Genomic DNA, 14,954 nt, shown 5'->3' on the forward strand with positions numbered 1-14,954 from the left:
CTAAAAGCAAGGGGGACATATCCCCCTGTCCCCTGGCATTGGTTACAAGCCAGGTATGCACCTTGGGGAACAGAGACCATTATTAACCACAGTTAACTATTAATAAGAGGATTAGCACACTGTCTGCTTAATATCTGCTATCCCTTTATTTTGATGATCATTAACATCTGTGAACTTATTATAGCCTAACTTGGTGTATTTATACTCTAATATTAGCAAAGTTACTTTTAATTAAAAGAATGTTAAATAATATACTATTTGTAGGTAGTTTTTTTATGTAACGAACAATAGTTCACTACAAAAGAGAACTAGTCTGACTACAATAGAAAAGTAGCAGATTATCAATTAGCAACATGCTAGTTCAGCTATTTGGGATAGGCTACCATTTTGATATCCCTACTACATGTTGACTGTATTGAATATGAAATTGTTTACAGTTATAAGTCTTTCTGATTAGGGAGAAAAAAACTGTAGCTTGAGATTAGATTTGGGATTGTCTCTATTTAAAGGCTCTATAAAATTAAAATAGTATCAATATTAATAGTTTTTCTATTATAGGTTATCTGTAAGCTTGTGCGCACTGAAATAGTAACAAAATTCAAGTTTATGAGATATAAAATTGATATACACATGTAAAGCTTGTAGTTTGTCACTAATGCTGAATGGATCAACAGTTTTATTTACGTCACCTCATACTTCAGTTTCCCCATCAAACCTTGACCAATCAAATGCTCTCTAGTATCTGACATGCCCCGCCCTCTACAAGAGGCTCCACATTTGATGCGCTTGTGCTCAACCTCACTCATTGGCAGAGTGGTGATAAAACAAAACACGATTGGCTGTATTTTTTTGTTTTTTTTTAAGGGAGGAGCTACTCTATATCCCTCAGTACACTTCACCCTCTCTTCATGTTTTGGTTGAGATTGCGATAAACAACGAATAAAAATATACATTTAAAAGCACTTCACGGGACCTTTTAAGTATAATATTTAGTTAAAATTCCTTACTATCTTGCTTAATAGCCAGGTTTGGAAAAAAAAATGGATAAGAATTGGTTTACAATTAGCAACAACCTACTCTAGAAAGAAAGGTATGATTTAGTTTTCTTAAAACAAGTACATGTGGTTACAAGGCTTTAAGATTAAAAAGAAAATGCTTAGTTACAACAAAGTCCAACAACCTGAATTCTTGACCACAGCTAGAAATGAAATCGGCAGATGCTGACCTTGTAGAGGACGTAGATGAGCAGCGCGAGCAGCAGAAGACCAGCTAGAATCGCCAGAATGATGATCCACAGAGGAACAGCGTACGAACTGTCCGGCTTATTCCACACCACAGGAGTCACCATCTGCAGTTCACACAAACATCAGCAGAGCATTTTTACAACTAAATACATTCTGTCTAATAATGAACATGAATTAGATTTGATAAAAATATATAAAATGACCGAAGTTTACCTTTTTAGAGCCACTAGGAGTCACCTTAGGCAAAATGGCATATGGCATCTTTTCCACTTTGTAACTAGCATGGCACTCCAGAATAAAGTTTTTATAAGTGTTCTGTAAATAAATCACGGAAAGCACAATTATATGTTATGAATAAGATCAACAATATCATAATTTATTAATGGCGTGTCTGCAGCAAAGGCATTATAGTGGCTAAAACATTGACGTTTAAAAGAAAAGGATACCAAACTAAATATAAAATTATAAATGATCTTAAGTACATCTAAAACAGTTACTGTAAACAACGCTGTTCAGCATTCATTTCATTCTCTACTAAATTTAATTTTTAATGTAACAGTCCTAGTCGCATCCAGATGGTGGCAGTATTGCTTCACTGGATCCCAACATTTTCTGACATTCCAATGCGCTGAGCTCTCAGGACTTCTCTTAATGTATTTTCAATGCACTGGCTTATAAACTTTGCATTGGCTGGAGCTGCATGTAAGGAGTCTCTCAAAAGAGCTCCTGTTTACACACCATCTGATTCTCTTCAACTTGAGTTAAACAGACACCACCAAATCTACATTACTACCTACAAAATATATCAGGAAATAACCACACTATACACTAAATTTTTAATCTGTTCAATCATTGAGGTGGACTTGGAGAGGGGTCTTATTTGAGATTTCAGAGTATAAAATTTGACTGTAAAAGCATCCATCATTTTGTTTTCAGTGCACTATTAGTAATCATTTCAAGAGACAACACTTTCTGCTCACCTCCATAAACGTTTCAGCCCAAATTCGTGAGCGAACATGAAGTATGGCACTCGTCCCTCGCTCCAACAGGCCAACATTACACATCAGAGTCCAACAGTCCACACTGGAGCAAGACTAAAACAACAGACAAGGAGATACAACGGAGTAACATCAATTTCAAAATTTGCTTTTGCTTATTTTATTTTTTCAGTCAAAAAGAAAGAGAAATATTTTAGGGTAAAGAAAACAAACAAAATCACAGATTTTTCCTGCATTTTTACCAAACATTCAAACTATTTTGGAATTTATAATGATTATAATGAAGTTTTCTATGTTATTGCTGCTTGTTTGTTATTTAAAATGAGCTAAAACACAATAATTCTTAATAACTTAATTGTTTTATGTTCAATCCACTTAAATTTGTAAAAACTATTAACTTAATCAATTTGTGTTGAGACAATATGAAGGTATTGTGTGGAGCCGAGTGTATTTCATCACACAGCATTTTTAGTTCCTGTCAGAAGCCACTGTAAACCCTTCATGAGAGCTGTTATTCAAATAAACAAATGCCACTGAAACGTAGCAACAGCATAAAAATTGCATTTCCAGGACTGAAATAAATAAATTCACCATAAAAGCATGCCTGGCTGTCATTTGCGACATGAGCTCTAATTAAAAAACCCAACTATAATTACCAATATGAGGATTCGTAGGGAAAGATGGACCATGAGACAGACATTAGCGTCACAAGCCATCGGCATTGACAAAGAGCCCAATGTTAGCGTATTGTACATCGACTGCTTTAAATTAGTGGCAATTCACTGGTAGAGTCACAGGACTGTAAAATCCTGACTACAGTCGCCTAAAGACAAATTCCGTCCCACCAACGCAATAACATTCAGCTCCCTGGATTTTACAGGCTGTACATTACCACATTCATCATCAGATCCCTGTGGCATGACACTAGTTACATTAGGAGGGGGGAAAACGATCACTGAACATGCAACTATATTTATTTAACAGTGAATGGATTTGCTCAACTTTTGAGGTCTGCAATAAGTTTTGTTTGAACCATGATCAAGCGGCTAATAATTACTTGCTAATACTAATAACATGTGTTCAGGACATCTGGAATGGCAAAGAAAGCGTTCTTGCAGGACTCCCAGAGTTATCAAGATTCTTTGGATTCATCTTCAATGCCTCCTCCTTTATTTTACCCCAGACATGCTCAATAATGTTCATGTTTGGTAACTGGGCTGGCCAATCCTGGAGCAGCTTGACCTTCTTTGCTTGAATTATGAGAAGGAGCACTATCCTGCTAAAGAATTTGCCCCTCCTGTGGTTTGTAATGTAATGGGAAGCACAAATGTCTTGATACCCCAGGCTGTTGATGTTGCCATCCACTCTGCAGATCTCTCGCACGCCCCCATACTGAACGTAACACCAAATCATGATTTTTCCTTCACCAAACTTGACTGATTTCTTTGAGAATTTTGGGTCCATGCGGGTTCCAATAGGTCTTCTGCAGTATTTTTAATGATTGTGATGCAGTTCAACAAACGATTCATCTAAAAAACCGACCTTCTGCCACTTTTACAAATGATCAACTAGAAGTCAGGTAATTATTTGTTGCTCTTACAACTGTGATCGATGACAAAACTTTTGTCAGGAAGTGTATATTATATTATATTATATTATATTATATTATATTATATTATATTATATTATATTATATTATAGATGCAAAAGTAATTCTAATTATAGTAAATTTACTATATATAAATGGCAAATATATATATATATATAAAAAAATTATTTCCAATGAGGTACAAAAAAAATACATTGCATTATATTATATGTGCAGTTTTCTTCAAGCACATTGCCAAGACTCGATTCACAGCTACACAGACATCAATAAAGCATAAAACACCTTGGATTTTAATTTACCATCCCTTCATCTCAGCTGACAGATCTGAAACAGGCTTGAACTTCAAAAACACACCTGCACTGTTCAACGTCAACAGAAATACACCAAAATGAGCACAAAACAGCCCTAAAGGAGCACGTCATCAAGCAGGAGATGATAAACATGGCTGACTAAGCGCAACAGGCGACAAAGCCCTCTTTCATTTGCTGAGGTGAAGAGCGAGGATGAGACACAATCAGCTGCTGTCTGAGAGCCGAAGCGCTTCATGACGCACAGAAAAACGGCAAATTAGAGGGTAGAGCGAAGACATTTGAGGCAGACCTTCACTTTGCAGAGTAATGAGGTCATTAATGCTCAATCGCATGGTCTCGAATGCACACACATATACCTAGACTGACCAAGCAAAACATTTTTAATGGCAGCCAATCAGTCAGAGCAGATCTTTGACCCTGTAGGACCTGACCCGTGCTTCTATGCTGGTGAGAGAAAGTTTTTTTTGTGAGGTCATGAGAATGAGTGCATTTGGATGTGTTTGTACAACATTTGCATTTTTGGCAATGTAAATGAGTTGTGTTGACCTTCCTGTTGACCACAGCTCAGTGGCTGTTCTCCAAAAACTGGTAAGTGAACCATGTAGACAGTATTTTAAAAGGTACACTTTAAACGTTTTACCATTTTTAAATCCAGTCTTTTTAGCTTAGCTTAGCATAAATCCTTGAATTTGATTAGTATACTAGCATATATAAAATATTTTTCTTATTTAAAGCTTGACTCTTCAGTAGTTAGATTATGGACTAAGACAGAAAATGAAAAGTTGCATGTTCTAGGCTGAAATGGTTAGCACTAGAAAGTATTTCATAGCTAGGTAAATAGTTAACAGTAGCCTATGAGAGTATAACCAGAATGAGAGTATAGTTCCTAGCCATATCGACCAATAAATCAGTTACTTTTTATTTCTGACTGTCTTTGTACACAATACAAAAGAGTCAAGCATTAAATAGGAAAAGTATCAAAACTCTGGTCATTTTTTAACAAGATGCTAATAGCCTAATCTGATTCAACGACTTATGCTGAGCTAAGCTAAAAGTGCTCCGGCTAGACTGAGAGATTGGCTGAATGGATTTTACAAATGGTAAAACTCAACTAACTTTAGAGGACTTGCAAAATGAGTCTAGTTTCAAACAAAAGTAGAGTAAGGCATCATGTTATGGGTATAAAGCTTGTTCCCTTACCCCTATATTAAGGATATAATAACAATAATCTCAAAGTTTACTGGTCACCACATGATTCGTTGATTCTTTTGTATTGGTAATGTGTAATAAATAAAAAGCTAAACATTGTGTCCACCAAACTGACCCACAATCTAGTCAGCCATAAAGAAATTTCCTGTCATATTATAGAACAGTACATTGGTAAGCATGTCAAGTATAAAAGCTTATCAATCGGAGTCTCACGCTGCACAAGTAAGCTTCAATGAGTCTCAGGTGACTACTTTTGATCGGATCACTGAAAATGGATTTTTATCAGGGCTTATGACCAGCAAACCTGTTTATGTCTTTGTTTTGTAGGGATTTGGATATTGAATGAGTTCCCTGAAGTATATAGTAATGCAGTATATAGTTATATATAGCATATTTAGCATATACACTCACCGGCCGCTTTATTAGGTATACCATACTAGTATCGGATTGGACCCCATTTTGGCTTTAGAACTGCCTAAATCCTGCAACCAGTGCGGATTTCTGCTGCTGTAGCCCATCTGCCTCAAGGTTTGATGTGTTGTGTGTTCAGAAACACTCTTCTGCATACCTCGGTTGTAACGTGTGCTTGTTTTGAGTTACTGTGGCCTTACTATCAGCTCAAACTAGTCTGGTCATTGTCCTCTGACATCAACACCCACAGAATTGCCAGTCACTGGATATTTTCTCTATTTCAAACTGTTCTTTGTAAACCCTAGAGATGGTTGTGCGTGAAAATCCCAGTAGATCAGCAGTTTCTGAAATACTCAGATCAGCCCGTCTGGCACCATCAATTATGCCACGTTCAAAGTCCCTTAAATCACCATTCTTTCCCATTCTGATGCTTGGTTTGAACTGCAGCAGATCGTCCTGACCATCTTTAAATGCCTAAATAAATTGAGCTGCTACAATGTGATTGGCTAATTGGAAATTTGTGTTACCATGCAGTTGGATAGGTGTACTTAATAAACTGGCCAGTGAGTGTATAAGCAAGTAGTGTAATGTAATTTTTTGTAACCAAGTAGTTTATTTGAGGGATTAAACTTTATTAGGTTGTTTTAAAACGTGTAGCTTTACTTAAGTTTATTTTTTTGTGCTGTATCAGCATTTTAACTCCACTTTTTTCCTTAAATATACGGTTACAACTTTATTTTGTATTGTCTTTGGTTATTGGCCAAGTAGAATAATCGGTCCCATAGAAAATTTGCAGGAGACAGAGCAACCTCAAGACATGGACGCTTTATAAATGCAGCAAGCATGTACATCAGCAGCAAAATCATTACACGCATACCATGTAGCATTAACTATCATGAACTAACATACTGTAACAATTTTGTTTTTACTACAGTAAACTGGTGTATTGTAGTATAAACCATATAGTTGTCAAAAACTGAGTATAGTAATGGATCATTAGTTTGTATTATATAGTTGTTGTATAACCACAGCAGCTATAGCAGGGATGTCAAACTCAATTCTTGGAGGGCCGCAGCCCTGCACAGTTTAGTTTCAACCCTGCTCCAACACACTTACCTGTAGGTTTCAAACAAGCCTTCAGGACTCAATTAGTTTGATCAGGTGTGTTTAATTAGGGTTGGAACTAAACTGTGCAGGGCTGCAGCCCTCCAGGTATTGAGTTTGACACCCCTGAGCTATGGAATTACCACAACAGATGAATTCAAGTATTTTAGTATTTACTGTAGTATTTGTTCGTGTGGGATGATTGAACACTAAAATAAAGCTGCAAAACAGGACTCATCCAGTCAACCTATCCCTTTCAGAATAGAGTTAATGTTTTATTCATGTTTTGCTTTGTTTCATCACTTTTATTTCACAACTTCAGAAATCTCACCAGATTGGTCAGTTGCGAGAGCTCTCCCTTGTGCGTGTCCCGCTTCTCAATGTGGTGTTCGTGCCCTGAATCTCGTACAGGAGGCTGCTCTGTTGAAGACTGCTGCAGCTGAAGAGAGAGAAACAGAGAAGGGAACATTAAGTGGAAATTCACCACACACTTCTGGACACTGTGGACTCTGACATCACGGTTCAGTCTGTACTGACGCCCTCTGACTCAACGCTAACACTGAGCTGGGAGGGACACGTTGAGCTGGACGCAAGGGGCATTTTGCAACAGATGTCAGATTTTACTCAACTTCTCCATTGTGCAGAGCCATGCACTCCTCCAAACCAAGAAGTACGCCCTAAATGGCATGAGAAACTGAACAAACAGCTAATTCAGGGAAGAATTCAGCACAGTCCCAGATGCAACAGCAGTTTTGCGTTACCAATCCGCTAGACTTGGTCAGGACGTCCTCAAAATGGGCCGAAAGGGGTTTATCCAGGCTTCTAAAATGTCTTATAGCTGATTCCTGAAATCACATACTGCTTGAGAGGGTACTACATTTGAATTTGATTTACCTTCATGACCAGTAGAAAAGCACATTTTATATCAGGGGTTATCAAACGTTTCAGCCCGCAACCCCCAAAATAACAATGCCAGTGACTTGCGTACCGCACTACCCTCTGAGGTGGTTATAAATATATAAACCTTGCACACAATGGCATACATAAACCAATAGGCTCAAGTCTATTCATTATTTAATTTCGGAGATCATCCTCTATGTTCAGCTGTGTCCTGTATTTACTTTTAATGTATGTGTGTGCCATAAAGGTGTCAGAAAGTTTAACCTGGTGCCATAAAATTTTTGTCTTTAATCATTGTCTTCAATACAATGTAATCACCCCTGGGGGTGCAAAAAATTGAAAGGCTGATGGTCTTTTATTTGCATGTTGCTTGGCTAAACCCTTCTCGGTCCATCTTGAGGACGTCCTGACCAAGTCTGTCAGGAAAAAAAAATGGAAAGGCTGATGGCTTTTTATTTGCATGTTTTTTTATGTAACTAGTAACTGCTTTTTTCTTCTGTAGGTTATGGATAAAATATGCTAATTCTAATAGTTTAATAAGATGAATTTGATTTTTGGAAACCACCAAGCGACCCCCACTCATTGTCCTGCAACTCCCCGGGGCATCCTGACCGCCACTTTAGGAACTACTGTTCTATATATTATGAATATGAGTAATGGAGTTCAGATGTACTACATCCACCATTTGTCATTATCACATGACGTACACACGTCAGATGCATCCCTAGTTCACTCTCATTATAAAAAGTCTCTCCCATGGCCTTATGGGATAGTATTCTTTTGATGCACACTTCAGACTCTCATAGGAACTAGTAGGTCATCAGGGTACTTCTCATCTACTGTTTTTTGAATATTTTGAATTCAGACAATCTACTCAGCTCACATACTGAATAGTAGGGAAGTATGGAAGCAGCTACACTAATTTTTTTCCCATCAGCATAAGCATTTTCTCAATTACCTCAGGAATACCCATCCTGAGGAAAACAGATCATATTTTGAACATTTCAGATGAACTAAACACCTTTTATATGATAACCTCATATGCATCAACTCTAGGCTCTTGTGAAATACATGCTTCAGCCTACATTTTTTTTGGTAAACTGCAAAAACGCACTTCATATGTTGACTGCAGTTTCAAGGTAAAATGAACATGAAGCAGTGTGACACCAACAACTTTTGTCCCTTTTCAGACTAATGATGTTTTCATTTATCATTGAATGAAGGATTATTTCCATGTTGTTCTTTGCAAAACACCAAATAAATGCCACAAAACAACTTAAAGGGGTCTATGATTTGTAATTAAATACATTTGTCTTCGCTATCTATCTTCAAAAGGTCAACTTTTCTTTGCTTGGTAGCTCATTTTGTACAGTGCTATACTTGTAATGCAGAGCACTCGGGTTTGAGTATGATGAAGGATTAAAAAACAATGTAAAAGCAAAGTAAAATGATGTGGTCACATTGCACTTTTTCCTTACATTTGTTTTTGAAAACACTATTGGTTGAGTTTTAGGGAAAGATTTAGCTCAGTTGTTCTCTAGCGGATCTGTATGACAAGCCCCGCTTTTCAGATTTGCAAAAATGTAGATAGCGCCCTCTAGTGGATTTGTCATCTGAAACAAGCATTGAAACATACCTGGAGCTATGTATTGATCCCTAAGTTCTTTTTTTTTTTTTTTAAATGTAGGTTGAGTCATATTTCCAATGAGCCTGAGCTGAGATCAACTTAAAAAACGTAACTTTTATAATCCTGATCAGAGAATATAATCATCTCTTCAAAATTATTCATCTTGCTTGAATCTTATCATTTCCTACATGATTGTATCATCCCAGAACGGTGTCATTCTGCAATACAGTCATTAGTATTGACCTCTGATAACAACATCACTCTTTATTTGTAAAGTAGAACTATGATTTTTTTGTAAAGCCGCTTTGAAATTATACAAATCACGAAAAGCGTTTTAAAAAGCAACTTGAATTGAATAGAAATCATTATGAATTTGAGAAACTAGAAACATATCCCTCAAATCTTGCTAAATAGCACCTGAAATACTTATTATTATTTGATCCAGGGGTGGGGTAGAGTGAAAACTTTCAGTGGGAGCTTTGATTGAGCTGATGGATGTGCTTATGGAGACAGCAGTGGGAATTGAAGCATGATGGGAGTTCAGATTGCGATGAGAGTTCGGCAGGAGGATCAAAGCCTGGTTTAATGTCTTTGGGTGGAGCTGTATGAGGGACAGGGTGGGCTCAAGAAACGACATATTAGGAAATATGGACGGATGTGTGGTGTGTGCATGTGTTTGGCATATGCATTTGTGTGTATGAGAGCGAAACTGGGTGTTAATGACAGCGGATGTCACTTAAATTAAAATTGAGTCTGTCATCAACAAGCTTCGTCCATTTTAGGAGCTTCTCTCATCACACCGCATGCAAGTCTCCCATCTCTAATGTCTTGTGCTTAAAACATAACTTTAAACTCACTTCCCTTTAAGAATCATGTATATGTTCACTTGCATAACAAATCGATTTATGAAAAAATGTAAAAAGTGGTTCCCTGTTTTGTTTCATGTATATATTTCCGTCATGACAACTGTCAGAGAGATTAAGCATGGTAATTAATATGTATATGGTAATTTTGAAATGTTTGGTCTTGCAGGAATAGATCTTGAGCTTCTGCTACTGCTTTGATTATTATGGCAAGCAAATACTGATACTTGATGCTGCATGCAAACTGAGAATATAACACACTGCTGGTGCAAACATAATATAAGCAATTGAATTCAGAATTATTAGCCAACCTTTTTTTTTTATTATATTTCTCAAATGATGTCAAACAGAGCAATGAAATTTTCACAGTATGTGTGATAATATTTTTTCTTCTGCAGAAAGTCTTATTTGTTTTATTTCTTCTAAAATAAAAGCAGCTTTTAATTTTTAAAAGCAATTTTAAGGTCAAAACTATTAGCCCCTTTAAGCATAATTTTTTTCAATAGTCTACAGAACAAACCATTGTTATACAATAATAACCTGATTAACCTAGTTAAACCTTTAAATTTTACGTTAAGCTGTATTGAACTGTCTTGAAAAATATCTAGTCAAATATGATTTACTGTCATCATAGCAAAGATAAAAGAAATCAGTTATTAAAGATGAGTTATTAAAACTATTAGGTTTAGAAATGTGCTGAAATAATCTTCTCTTCATTAAACAGAAATTGTAGAAAAAATAAACATTGTGGGTAATAATTCAGGGGGGCTAATAATTCTGACTTCAATTGTGTGTAACTCCCGTAGCAGATCTAAACTGAGGTGGAGCTGGGGTGGAGAAGGATCTCTGAAAAATGTGCTGCAATACTAGAGTGTAAAACAACATTTGCTAATTTCAAGCGAAACGTATTGTACTAATGATAATTGTAATTATGCTAGAGATGTCTAATAAATCAATGCCAATATTACCAATACAGCGTCATATATCTTTTTTTTACATACAGTATATTGTTAACAGAAAATGGTGGCAAATGTAATACCATGTAATATACAATTAATTTATTAAATAAATACATTCTGTTAATAAATAATTTTTTTTTGTCTAGACTTTTACATAGTGATTCCCTGTCTAAAACATTATATGATCAGTAAGTCATGACAACATATGTTTTTAGTTAATTCATATAATAAATAGTTTTTGGTTTAACTAATTAAACTAAGTTAATCATGTTCCAACTTAATTTTATGAGTTGCACAAGCTGATTTAGTTTAATTAGTTCAATTTAGTTTGATATAATAGAAGTTCAAATGACTCAAAGTTAATTTGATCCGCTTAAAAATTTGAGGAAACCAGTATTTTTTTGTTACAGTGCATAAACATTATTATGAAAATTTATTAAAATGTAATAAGTATATAAGGTCACAACAACTAAGCTTAATTACACCAAAAAGCAGGCCTCATTTAATTTTATATTCTATTTGAAACTAAATCTAAAAGGTAATTTTGGGTGCAATGCAACTCATGCACATTCTTAATAGGCTTCATGAAGTTTACCCATAAACACTGCTGTGAAGCCTGACAGATCAAAGTCGTGCACATAATGACAGAAAGCACCCCAGTCTTAATGACTCCGTCAAGTCCAACCCTGATAAAAATCTCTGTCCTGTTGTTAACCCTGAACGTCTCTTACCTTCAGGTTGAGTGGGTTGATGATGTTGTGGGTGGTGCAGTTAACCGGGCCCTCCGTGGTGACCTCCAGCGGGTAAATGAACCGGTTACTGTGAAGCCTCATGGGGCATTTGAGCTGCAGTAAAGTGTGACTGATGCGACTCGGCCCATTGTTCACCAGCTGAGAGAGAAAGAGAGAGAGAATTAGAAATTAGTAAAGTTTTACAAATAATAATAATAAAAAAATCATTCCATAACTACACAACTATTAACCTATTACAAATGCATTTTAAAGAAAACACTAAAAAATATTAGTTATATTAGTACTATTAGATTAGATTAGATTAGATTAGAGTGAAAATTATACATTGACAATCGAGGGGGGTCAAGTTTTTTGATGATATTCGGTAATGTGCCACTGTGAATCAAACTTCTATATTTAATTTAGTTCCATCTAATTTATTAATCAATTTGTGTGGATTTTTAGTGTTTCTCAATGACATTTGTGATATTAAGTAAGCATATTAAGGGATGACCATGAAAAACAGCACGTATTTTTTATTTTACTGTTTAACTTTCATGTGCAAGCAGGTGTATAATAAAATACAAACTCTGCATCAAATTTTACGGACACCTACAGATGCCTATTTTACAAGAAACTTGTTCTGTGAATACGTAACACTGTCTGTTGGTGTTCTAGATTTGCCTGTTTCAAACCGCTAAATTATTAATTTTTGGCGCAAACATGCATTCACAATGATATGAACCATTACAAGGGTGATCAAACGTGTATTTAAGTGATCTATTATTTCAATTATTAATAATATCTAAGATACAGATCGGAGCAAACTATTTCTTAACTTTTAAAGGGTAGACCTGCCCCATACATCTTGTTTTGATGTCCTTCAGGGTGGATAAAGCGTTAATTAGGGAGGTCTGACCCACCAACCCCCCAGTTTAGAGTAACAGTAAAGAGAGAGAGACAAACTAGTCAGAAACATTATTACAAACCATGGTAAAGTTGTGTTTTATTTTATATATACTTCCCCCATCACATTAGTCTTTTTTCTTATTTGTGTATGAATTTATAGAAATAATTGTTTTCTTTTATGTACAGATGAAGTCAGAATTATTAGCCCCCCTGAATTATTAGTTTATTTTTCCCCAATTTCTGTTTACTGAAGAAAAGATTTTTTCAACACATTTCTAAGCATAATAGTTTTAATAACTCATTTCTAATAACTGATTTATTTTATCTTTACCATGATGACAGTAATTAATATTTCACCAGATATTTTTCAAGACACTTCTACAGCTTAAAGTGACATGTTTTTGACACAATAGTTTGTTCTGTAGAGAAAAAAATATAGCTTAAAGGGGGCTAATAATTTAAAAAACACCTTAAAATGGTGTTTAAAATTTAAAAATCGATTTTATTCTAGCTGAAATAAAACAAGTAAGACTTTCTCCAGAAGAAAAAATATTATCAGACATACTGTGAAAATTTCCTTGGTCTGTTAAACATCATTTGGGAAATATTTAAAAAAGAAAAAAAATCAAAGGAGGGCTAATAATTCTGACTAATTTTGAATAATTTTAAATGTAAATACATATTATATAATCACTAAAAAGATGTATTATTCATGTAATCTGCAATGCTTTGGCCAGTAACATTATAGAGAGAGAGAGAGAGAGAGAGAGAGAGAGAGAGAGAGAGAGAGAGAGAGAGAGAGAGAGAGAGAGAGAGAGAGAGAGAGAGAGAGAGAGAGATGATTCAAGTGTTTGGTATAATAAAGCCTCTTAACCACAGTGGTTAAACATCAAGGTTACGGTTTGTCATTTTCATGATTATATCGTTTGCCATCATAACCATAGGATTAAGTGGCGCTGCTAAAGTAAGTTCACAGGTGTTTTTGGACTCTCTGCTCATCATAAAGGGATGAGTTGATGCTTTATGCTATTTTAAGATTTATCCATGACAACCTCTGCACGTGTTTGTGTGACTCATCTGTAAAAACCGCACTACATTAAAAAAACGTCATGCAAAGAAACCAAACTGCAAGCAGCAATTTGGAGAACTAACTGAAGAGAAATAGGCTGGGTGACTTCTGTGGTAAATTAAAAAAAAAATCAATAAAAAAATATAATTTTTTATAAAAACAGACAAAAAATAATATAAATTTTTAATATATAAATATTTAAATAAATGTTTATAAAAAATAATAAAATGTTTGCTATATAAAAATATATTATAATAATTTATAAAATAATAATAATATTAATAATAATAAATTACAATTTCACTATATTTTTATTTCGGAGAAGATCTTCATCTGATATTATTATAACTGAGTAACCATTTTATTTGTACTAAAAGTTTGTATTTGTTTGTGATTTTGTTAAGGTTTTTTTTGTAATTTTTATTCATTTTTGTTTAAATAGTTTTAAATATATTTGTTTATTTTATTTTTCATTAAAAGTAAAAGAATATGGATTTAAAAATCTCTTGCCATCTATTGAACACATTTTTTTAAATATTTTTTAAAAAAACATTGAGTATATTTTTTGGGTAAAAATAATTTTTTTTAAATTTCCATTTGCATTTACATTATAATAAATAACAATTATACCTATATTATAATTTAACTAAATATAATAATTCTTCTAATAGAACAAACCATCCCAAATCACAACACATTTTTAAAAGCAAAAAATATGGTTACTCCTTTTCCATTAAATTATATATATATATATATATATATATATATATATATATATATATATATATATATATATATATATATATATATAATTTTTTTGTTCGTTTTTTCAGCTATAAAATATAGCTGAAAATATGTCCACGAATAGAAGTTTTACAATCTCTAGCTCAAATATAAGCAAAGCTGCCATTTTAAATATCGACAATTTAACTGCTAGTTACTAGGCAACCATACATCCCAAAATGACAACATAGGGATTTCCAGCTGTTCCTCTGGATGCCTCCCAGTCC

General features: G+C 34.6%; 1 protein-coding gene and 1 long non-coding RNA gene across 4 annotated transcripts in view; one reads left to right on the forward strand and one right to left on the reverse strand.

The window, feature by feature from the left end:
- Nucleotides 1-14,954, reverse strand: part of itga5 (integrin, alpha 5 (fibronectin receptor, alpha polypeptide)) — a 112,015-nt gene that overhangs the window by 3,504 nt on the left and 93,557 nt on the right. Inside the window, exons 25-29 of one of the 3 annotated variants that reach the window (NM_001004288.2) lie at nt 11,967-12,125; nt 7,218-7,325; nt 2,225-2,338; nt 1,458-1,559; nt 1,226-1,348 (exon numbers count right to left, since the gene is read on the reverse strand). In NM_001004288.2, the coding sequence (NP_001004288.2) occupies nt 1,226-1,348; nt 1,458-1,559; nt 2,225-2,338; nt 7,218-7,325; nt 11,967-12,125 (606 nt within the window). Of the gene's footprint in view, nt 1-1,225; nt 1,349-1,457; nt 1,560-2,224; nt 2,339-6,450; nt 6,860-7,010; nt 7,326-11,966; nt 12,126-14,954 lie in introns of those variants that run through there. The other 2 variants (XR_015522715.1, XR_015522716.1) reach the window with 2 other exon arrangements.
- Nucleotides 6,534-10,571, forward strand: LOC147831330 (uncharacterized). Its single transcript, XR_015523807.1, has 3 exons — nt 6,534-8,112; nt 8,210-8,513; nt 8,652-10,571. It is a non-coding gene; the product is annotated as an uncharacterized LOC147831330 (long non-coding RNA).

The sequence above is a fragment of the Danio rerio genome, chromosome 23 (genome assembly GCF_052040795.2).
Source record: "Danio rerio strain M-AB ecotype USA chromosome 23, GRCz13ab, whole genome shotgun sequence".
Classification (NCBI taxonomy): domain Eukaryota; kingdom Metazoa; phylum Chordata; class Actinopteri; order Cypriniformes; family Danionidae; genus Danio; species Danio rerio.